This window comes from Ceratosolen solmsi, unplaced genomic scaffold, assembly GCF_000503995.2.
Source record: "Ceratosolen solmsi marchali unplaced genomic scaffold, CerSol_1.0 scaffold10, whole genome shotgun sequence".
In the NCBI taxonomy this organism is placed as follows: Eukaryota; Metazoa; Arthropoda; class Insecta; order Hymenoptera; family Agaonidae; genus Ceratosolen; species Ceratosolen solmsi.
This window is the reverse complement of record NW_011948412.1, coordinates 16,216,635-16,226,944: the sequence shown is the minus strand read 5'-3', so window position 1 is coordinate 16,226,944 and position 10,310 is coordinate 16,216,635. Positions and strand designations below refer to the sequence as shown.

Genomic DNA, 10,310 nt, shown 5'->3' with positions numbered 1-10,310 from the left:
TTTTTCATCGCGATTATTTAGCATTATCTTCGTAATTGAAAGAGTTTTTGAAGATGCATTCGTCAGTTTTTCCGACTTTTTGTTTATGGGCTTACACGCGTGTATGATTGCGACTACGTATGTTTATATATTTATGCTACTTTCTTTCACCTTTTCCTCCCATACTCAAATTTTTTCTCCACTCTTTTTCCACCCTACATTCACACTCGCTCTCTCTCTCTCTCTCTCTCTCTCTTTATATATATGCGCGCGCTCGCTCGCTCAATCGCGTATTTCATGCTTGTCATTATTTTTCTTACATTTATCGTTTACACCTAATGTATTTATATAAATTTTTATCCGTGTACAGTCAAATACGAATAGTAATATTGCTATAATCTAAGAATGTAAAAAGAAAGAGCGACGTCATTATAATATTCTTGTGTAGTATTTCGTGTCTTTCCCGCTGTTTTTGCTTCTTTATATTTTCTTGGTTTCGGCCGTATAATGATGGCGCCCGCTGCAGATTTGTGTACATAATTAACTATTTTTTATGCTGCTTTCCACTTTATTTCGTTCATTTCCCTACCATTAGTTTCGCATTATAATCAAGGTCATTCACATTATTACCCTTTCTGACAGTTTAAACGCTTCCGATCATTAAAAATTATTCCTTTCGATTCTGGTGTTGTCGCATTAATCATTATTTCGTATTATTTGGGCCTAGGTCGCAACAGCTGCTACCTACGAGGAATTAAGCCGTTGCTTGTACCTACAGTCGGTGTCATCTCTAACTCTACCAACAATGGAAAGTGGTCTGTAAATAATAAATATTATGTAAGTATATATTATGCATATATAATAGATATAAAAGTTTACCTTTATTCAATTTATACATACAAGCTATATCTATGCATTATTATGACATTAACAAAATTTTTATTTTTTATTTTTTATTCTAAATCTAAATGCTTTATATATAAATGATATGAATTGAATATTAATTTCAGTATAAATAAACTTATAATGAATAGTTGTGGACTTTAAATTTTTATTATTGAAACATGCAAATGATTATACAAACGAGAAGTAATTCTTATAATTTACCAGATGGTACATGAGGATGGGGACAGCCAACAACTTTATGCTCTCTAAACCAATCTGCACTCAGCGGGCCTAATAATCCCAAAGGTACCATGCTTTGTTTAGAATAAAAAATGTAGTCTATTATACCTTTGAATTCAAATCTGAAAACCAAAATAATATCTTATGTATTTAAATACATTAAATAATAAAATATAGTGAAATAATATCAATTAATCTACTAAGATATTTGGCAATTGTAGATTAAACATATGAATTCATACGGTTTTCAATTTTGTACAAGCTGAAATATTTATATTATCGATATTCAAAGCTTTGTAACATATTTAAATAGAGAATAGTAAACAAAAAATAAAGTTAAATAACTTACGTATAGTTGGTATATGGCATGATGTCTTCGCTGTAGGCTGATGCAAGTTTAAAAGAATGAGTAAATTCATTGGCTTTATCACAACCGGAAATCTTTTGTAAGGATGATTTGTAAGCTAAATCTTTAAAATCACGATGATCTGCTGCTACTCTTCCCGAAGTTAAAAATTCAATCACGCCTGTTTAAAAAACATTATTATCGTTTTCTTCTATAAAGTATGTCATAGTCGTAAATGAATAATAAAAATATAAAAATAAAATGACAATAGTATTTTGTTTAGCATGTATGTTTAAAGCATAAAAATCTATATTTCGAACTTTACAATACAATAGAAAGTGCAATATTAGTATAAAAGTTACCAGAATCAGGCAAAGAATTGAAGTCGCCACAAAGTAGTAATTGTACATTGGAAGAGTCGGACTTGTGTCCGGGCCTAAATGACTGGCCAACTTGATCTAGAATAGATTTTAGTTCATTGCTTAGCATCATTGTTTGAATTAATTTCACATCGCAGAATTCAGGATCCCAATGTAGATGTGCCGTGCAAACAAAAATTGGTTGTTGTACTTGAACTGGATCCGAAGGCAATCCTTTTATCGAAAAAATTTGTATTTTTTTTTAGGAACTTGCTATCGTTCACTTTTATATATTTATTTCACATTATACATATTATACACATTATATATATATACATATATTATATATATTCTCATTGTAATATTTATAAACTCAATAGAATGATATTAATAAATTTAATTATTAAATGTTACTTTAGTTGAGTTAGATTAAATACAAACATCTAAATAAATTTCATTTAACTTTTGAAACAAACTTCGAAAGTATTTATTTAATATCTCATTCCATAGCTCGTCACATTTCTAGTATTATTACGTCACCTTTTATATTTTTTTTCTTTTCATCATTTTGGCATATTTGTTTACACTATATTTACTGTTCCTACATACATTCTTCCTTACATTACTAAGTTTACCAACATAAATTATGCCAAGAACTTGCATCTAAATAAGTAAAGTATGCGAGTTCCATATTTTAATACAATAAAATTACTGCATACATTCAATTACAATGTATAATATATTTAAAATATTTGCAAGATATCGGGTAGTAAAAATTTCGGAACACTAGACAAAATGACAATCTAACTCGCATAATGATTGATAACGATTAACCAAAGCTAAATTCCTATAAAAACTATTCAAATCTTTCTCGGATTACATATTTTTTCAACAATGTAATGTTCCTATAATATCTTTTATTTCATTAGCCATGATTTTTTATTCTAGTTTTCAAATATTTTGGCGCATTGAATAAAATATTTACTTTCTTATTATTTTAATATATTTGTTATTTATTATTATATTCACTTTTACCATTTTTGCAAATTATTCCAGTTTTTTTTGTTAATATTTATAAAAGTAGGAGCTTAATCTAAAAAATTCAATATTCATTTACATTCCCTAATTTTTTTCTTACAAAATAATTTAATAGGTATGTTAAACTATTTTAATCTTTCTTAGTATTTTTTCATAAATGTTTGGATAAAAATTTTTTAAGCATATTTTTAATTTAAATAATTAGCGATATGCACATAATATTATTCTAAAGAAATGATTAGTAAATATTTAAAAATTGTATAAGCTTATGATTATCATAAAAGGTTAAGTAATAAATACATTTTAATATGACACTTCGGTCGGTGATTTTTTGTCAAATTATAAACTTCAAATTATAGGAGTTAAGAAAATGAAACTTCTATAATCATTTAATATATTAAGTCGTACGTTTATACCAAATTTTTATAATTTAGAAACTTAATTTCAAAATCTAACTTTAAAATTAGAATTTTCTTTATTCATCTGTACAATTCGTGACTCGGGTAAATTAATTTAATAATATTAATAAGCTTTCGAATATGATATAAGGTCAATGTTCCAAAATTATCCAGTATTATTTTGTTTTATATTTTAATTTATAAATATGCTATAAGTTTTTACATATTAATAATTATAATTGTGATATTTATAAAACTCAAAAGATTCAGTGCATAAAAATAAAGTACTTCAATTTGAATTATATTGTAAATTATTTAATTTACGTCATTCTCTGTTCGTATAAAAATGTATTTGCATTGACCAATCAAGATTGCTTGATCATGAATATTTTTTAAGAAAGCATATTCAAGTGACCGATATTGTTTTTCATTTGATTAAAAATAATTTTAAACGAAAATCCAGCAAACAACGGGATTATATGATAAATTTTAGAAGCTATAAAATCAGTTACTACTATTTCATGATTGTACCATTGTCCCAGGCTGCTTCCTTTGTCCTAAGTAAGGCTGCGAGCCCGATGTTATCCTTCGGCATGACTCTGTTTAGCATGTTATCGGAGCCCTCCGCATTTGCCATTGCCAGTTGATTAAATTCTACTAGGTGTTCCTTTATCAATGTGAATCTGTGTAACAAGCGATTTATGCACCGTATAATGTTAAAATTTATTCATGTACGAATGTATTGCTATAATAGTTAGAATATAATTGATAAAATATATAATATTTATATAATAGATGAAATAATGAATAGAAAATTCTAATGAGTTTCAATTAATGCAAAATATTTAGATAGACCTTAACACTGTAATTCAACGAGTAACATTAGTAATTTAATTTTAAACTTAATGAAAATAAACTCACTTAGCAGTTCTGTAGAATATAGCACAACCATCAACGTATTTTCGATCATTTTCAGCCATTGTTTTAGCTCGCGATTTTGGTGAAAATATACCATCATAACCATCCATTTTGAGCTCTGGAAGGAAGAAATTGTAAAATTGGTCCGTCTCAACCTCTTGCAGACTGATTATGTCTGCCGCGTAATGCCTGATTTCATCAAGTATGCCCTTTTTACGATATTCCCACTCTAGGGCCCAACTTGGGCAATAGCCATACATCTGTCTTGTCGCGTATTTGTCACTCAGCACATTATAACACATCACAGTAAATATACCTGTTAATCAGAAAAATTAAACATGCATTTGTAATATATCTTAAGATATAATAAATTATCACACTATATATATATATATATATATATATATATATCATCGGACAATTTAATTGATTCAATAACAAAATACTTTGAAACGGAATAACACAATCTAAAATATAATAATAATCCAAACATGTTATCACAACACTTACAAGAAATAATAAAATATTCTATAAAAATTCAAATGTATTCTGTCTTCTAATTTGATATAAAATCAATCGTTTATGTAAAGCAAATATCATTATATATGAATTATTATGCAAAGTACAATTCTAAATTTTTTTTTAGAACTTATTATTATAGTCTGAAATTTGTTTTATAAGTTTTCGATCATCATTAAGTATGTTTAATGTTGATGTTATAAATAATAATGTTATCAATATAGAATAGTACAAATGTTATTTCACTACAATTAATAATATTCAATCAAACATTATCTTTCACAAAAAAATATAGAAAAATAGAAAGATTAGATTTATTACCGATGTCAGATTAAAAAATAATATAATACATCGTATGTATTTTAATACATAGTATGATAATTATTTAGAACGAGAGATATGTAGAAAGAATTTGTAGCGATTGTATATTTTCAATTTAAATAATTAAAAATTATAATTAAAAAAAGTTTTAAAAAATTTTTCAAAATTTGATTAATTTTCTTTAATTTGCTTTAATTGTCTATTTAAAGAATTGAATATTATTCTAAAAGAAATTTATATATAATTTCTTAATATTGAGAAAAACTTTTTTGAAAATATAGAAAATAGAATAGTGATTTTTGTATTAAATCTATCAGTTCCGCACACTACCCTCATCTTACCTCAAAATAATCTACTCATTTTAAAACATTTATTGACCTAAGCTTAGATTGAAGGATACAATTTGGTATTATCATATTCTAAATATAAATTATTAGGTCGAAAGTGCAATTTAACATTATTTTAAACATATTAATTTATTGATATATTTATCATTTATCGTTTTTATATTTGTTCGTAATTGTAACGAGTTTTAATTAAAAGTAAAAGTACAAGAAGTAGATAGAAATAAGAGTAGAAGTAGATATTCATGTACCTTAAAAACTAAGGAGGACCTAAAGAGAATTAGCCTAATGTAATAGATGCTCATACATTTTATACACAACATAATACATATTTAGAGATTGCTATAGACATTTTGGAATAATTATTAGATTATATAGTTCATAAAATATTTCAGAGATTGTAAATTATATATTTCTATTTGAACAAAAATTCGAAAAATCCATAATAAGAAATGTACGTTTCATTGATTTAAATTTTCTTGCAGTAGGAATTTAAAATTTGATTTCGACCAATAATTTGATATAAGCTCTCCTTGTTTAAACATTCTTTGGAATTAGCATTATAAAAGATATACCTTTTAATTGATATTTTAATTGATAGTAAGTATTGTGTATTTGTGAAATCTTTCTTCTCATTAAAAAATAATAAAGCATCTTCATTATAGAAGAATTTATAAAATGCAAGTATTAGGAAATGAAAAAGATACAAATTTATTATTTTTAAATTACTGGTATGATTACTTTTCTCTAATAAAAGTGGTTGGTAGCCAATAATAAGAAATACAAATTTATATACGATAGATTCAATATTATAGGGGCAGGGAAAAAAAGATGCAAATGTGTATATGAATCTACATATGTTTAAATATGAAAGTTTTCAATGAAATATTGATATTTAAGGCGGTATTCGTTATGTAATGCTTTTGCTAAGAAATATATTTTTTAATTAAGCACAAAAAATTTTTATTTTCATATTTTACTTACATGTTGGTCTCGATCTGTTTGGCCTAGTTAATGGAATCCACGGTCTTTGCGGTGGATGATTTGCCGTTACTAAAATAATAATTCAAAATTAATTACATAAATATTAAATGTTATTCTATAGAATGAAAAACTTTAATTATGTAGCTGAGTTATTGTGTAGAAATTCATATTGCGTAATGCAAATTCAGTTTACTCAATATCAATTATATATCATTGCATGTATACATGCAAGTGTGCACACATATTTTTATAAGAGTCAAATTCAATAATATTCTATGGTATAAAATTTAAATTAGTATATTATAGTTTAATAATTATAATATACTAATTTATAAATAGTTGTATTAATTAATTATATATTTAAAAAATTACAATAACAGTAATAAATATGCTGTAAATTTAATTAAACATATTGAAATCTAATTTATGATCGGTATTAAACGTATGTTGCCTACACCTAAACCAACCAAAATTATCTTTTAAACGTATTTGTAATAATATGTAAAAGTTATATCTTCGACAAACTTGGCAATTTCCAAGCAGAGTGCTAAGAGTCTATTTTATTATACGATTTTTGGATCAGAATTTAAATTGTAACCAATAATAGGATTTCAAATCAAGATAGATTCAATACTTTATACAATATTGTTGATTTTATTTTGTATAACTTTACAATACTTTTAGATTAATCTGCTTTGCTCTTAAAATTTATTATAAAAATGCTGTATTATAATTTTGTATATTATGAATTATGAATATAATTTATACATGACACGGAGGCTTTTGTGAAATATAATTTCTAACAACATGAATGTCTGCCTACTCATTCGTATGGTCTTGTTACAATTATTTCCATGTCAATAAATCTATTTATACATAAATATAAAATATATAAATATAAATAAATATAAATAAAAATACATATACTTTTAAAATTTTATACAAATTTTTTTTAGAGAGAGATATTACAATTTTCTTAAAATATGTAAAATATCTATTATTAAAATTATTAACATTTTAAATTGTTCATTATTAAAGAAGAATTCTGTTAAAGGCTTATAAAGCTAAAATAATATCGGCACATTAATTTATAATTGTACATATATTTTTTGTTTAAACCAATACAGAACTTATAAGTACAATTCAAAGTTTTACACTTGTCATAATTTGTTCATTAAAGTCTTCAGACTTTTTCATTTTGTTTACAATAATATATTTATGTATTAATTTTTATCTAAATCATGCAGCATATGTATAGCTATAGCCGTATGTATAAATGCGTTTTAAGATGTTCTTAAAATTATGTAATAATTTATTTTTGTGTATATAAACATAATATATAAAAAAGTTAATTATTATGAAAAATAATTCATCACATTGACATTAAATTAATTTAAAAAAATGACTTTTAATTATCCTAAACATTTATTAATATTTATTTTGTTATATACATATAAATAAATATTTTTATAACAAAATATACTTTATTTCATATACAGCAGATGGAATACCAGAAAAAAATATATCATGCAAATAAGTTTAAAATAAAAATTATTACTTAAAAAAATATACTCTATTAAAACATAATTATATAAAAACATACAGGTAAATTAAATTAAGGAAGGTTTAAATTTAAAAATACGTATTTCAAATTTTATTACAAATAATTTTATTTCATGTGTTTATACATAACTGCAATATTAAAATCAATAATTTTTTTTTTTTAATTTCAGTGATAATAATTTAATCATTTTTGCTCATTGACATTTGTGGTCTGAATAGTATTTGGACTGAAAATAATAATATACATTTAAATTCGGTAGCATATATGAAACTTGAAAATACTACTTCAATTATAGATGGCATACCATACAGGCGTTAAAAACCGGGTCAGGTGGTCTTTTATCACATTTTGCGTGAGCCTTAACTATACATACTGGATCATGAATCTAGAGATTGTAAAAATAAATTATACCAGAATTTTTACCCGAATTATGTTAAATTAAGAGTTTAAACTATTAATAACTGATAATACTGGTTAATAATTTAAATAAACGATCAATTTTTGACGAAATCCAAATTTGTGTTAAAATTCTAAATATATGTGGTACTGATGTGTTACCACTCGTTTCCTTATTACAGACACTTAAGAATCTATAAAATAATTGAAATTAATCTATACAATAGTTACAAAAATCTTACGAGTAAAAATGTAATAATAAATATAAAATAGAACTTCGAAATTCATTGAATGTTTAAGCATTTTATTGTAAAAATATGTTTTATTATCAACTATTTTATTCTTATAAATGAATTAGCAATTGTAAACTGACAGACGACATACTTTTATATATTGTTTGAGAGTAGCAATTTTCAAAGCAATACAATATTGCATATTAAATATTTATAAAAATGACAAATTAACGTATAATATAGAGCCATTGGTTGTAACAAATTCATATACGTACAACAATTTCTTGTGAATAAACTAAAGCGATGAATCCGAAGATTACACAAAAGATCAAACTGTAATTAAGCATGATGAATTCAACGAGTTCTTGATTCTTAATCAATTACAATTCGAGATTCTCCTTTTTATACCCTCATTATCTTGATAGGATTTATTATTAATTTAAATTATACTATTTTACGTAAACCAAACGCTCGTGTAATTATTCTTTCCTCAAATATAAAATCTTGTAGCAGTCGAGCAAACTTTATTGTACTGCTATGTTTATCATTTTTTTTGTAAATGTATCTGATAACACTTTTTAAATTGAACATTTACTCCACTTCCCATTAATTATATTGTGTTAACTGAATAAATAATATGTATGCTTTTATACTCTTTACAATAAATTAAATTTTACTGTTTATAGCATTTCATATAAAAATGTATTATCAACATTCAAACATCAACTTACAAGTTGGACATAATTTATAAAATATATTTCATGAAAATTATATTTTATATCAAAATTGATCGTATAGAATTGTTACAGTACTAATTTCTGAAGGTTTATGTCAAATAAATATAATTTAAATATTTCTAAATTAGAACTACTTTTTTTATTCTTTTATTTTATTTTTGAAACTCTTAAGTAAATTAGTAAAAAAAGATATAAAATAAAGTTATTTTATAAATACTGTATAAAGTATAATACGGATATAATAAAAGAAATAATTAAGATTAATTGTATCAAGAGTTCCATAACTTAAAACTTCTTTTTTCATATCTTAAGCTAATTAAAAGTTTATTATCATATGTTTTTCACTATTAATAATAAAAGAACATTGTTTAATACATTTAATTTTTTAACTACATGAGGAAATGTATGATAAATTGTATAATAAATGGAATATTATTATGAAAAATTAACTAGTTCTTAATAGTAATAAATTAAAAATATATAAATATTCTTTCATTCATTTGAATACCAAGAAAAATAATATTAGACTAACGATTTTCTAATTGAGTTATTAAAACTAGGTCCTGCATAAAGTTAATATATTCAATCTTTTATTCTTTTATAATCATATCGTGTATTAATTTAAACAATAAAATAAAATAAAATAGAATAAAAATAATATCGATGTTGTAAAAACTTTTACAGAATTGATTACGACGATGAAAAAATAAAGGTTATTAAGATGACAATTGATGAAAAGTTTTGACAATCGTATAATCCATTGTTATTTATTTATAATGTATATCATTTATAGAAAATTTACTATTTTATTGACGAATGTATAATTAGTTGAATTTTTATTAAAAATTTATTATTACATTGGTTAAAAAGGGGATAAAATGCGTAAAAGTAAATTCAAATTTTAAAAATGAACGTTTTAGATTATATAAATTATGAAACTTGTATTATAATATTTATTAAATTATCTTTTACGCGATTTCAACCGCAAAGACTTTATTATAAAAAGCTAAAATTACTTAATTTCATATTACTTATTTGTTCAAAAATAT

General features: G+C 23.7%; 1 protein-coding gene and 1 long non-coding RNA gene across 5 annotated transcripts in view; both read right to left on the bottom strand.

Moving 5' to 3' along the window:
* Positions 1-276: 276 nt before the first annotated feature.
* The window catches only part of twin (CCR4-NOT transcription complex subunit 6-like twin), a 465,857-nt gene continuing 455,823 nt past the window's right edge, over positions 277-10,310 (bottom strand). For all 4 annotated transcript variants that reach the window (XM_011497751.1, XM_011497743.1, XM_011497759.1 and 1 more), the window contains exons 4-10: positions 6,332-6,400; positions 4,167-4,479; positions 3,777-3,928; positions 1,813-2,043; positions 1,454-1,631; positions 1,087-1,226; positions 277-796 (exon numbers count right to left, since the gene is read on the bottom strand). In XM_011497751.1, coding sequence (XP_011496053.1) covers positions 720-796; positions 1,087-1,226; positions 1,454-1,631; positions 1,813-2,043; positions 3,777-3,928; positions 4,167-4,479; positions 6,332-6,400 — 1,160 coding nt within the window. In that variant the 3' untranslated portion in view covers positions 277-719. The remainder of the gene's footprint in view (positions 797-1,086; positions 1,227-1,453; positions 1,632-1,812; positions 2,044-3,776; positions 3,929-4,166; positions 4,480-6,331; positions 6,401-10,310) is intronic.
* LOC105360695 (uncharacterized) lies at positions 8,032-8,922 on the bottom strand. The gene is made up of 2 exons (XR_912814.1): positions 8,800-8,922; positions 8,032-8,280 (listed from the first exon to the last, which is right to left on the bottom strand). It is a non-coding gene; the product is annotated as an uncharacterized LOC105360695 (long non-coding RNA).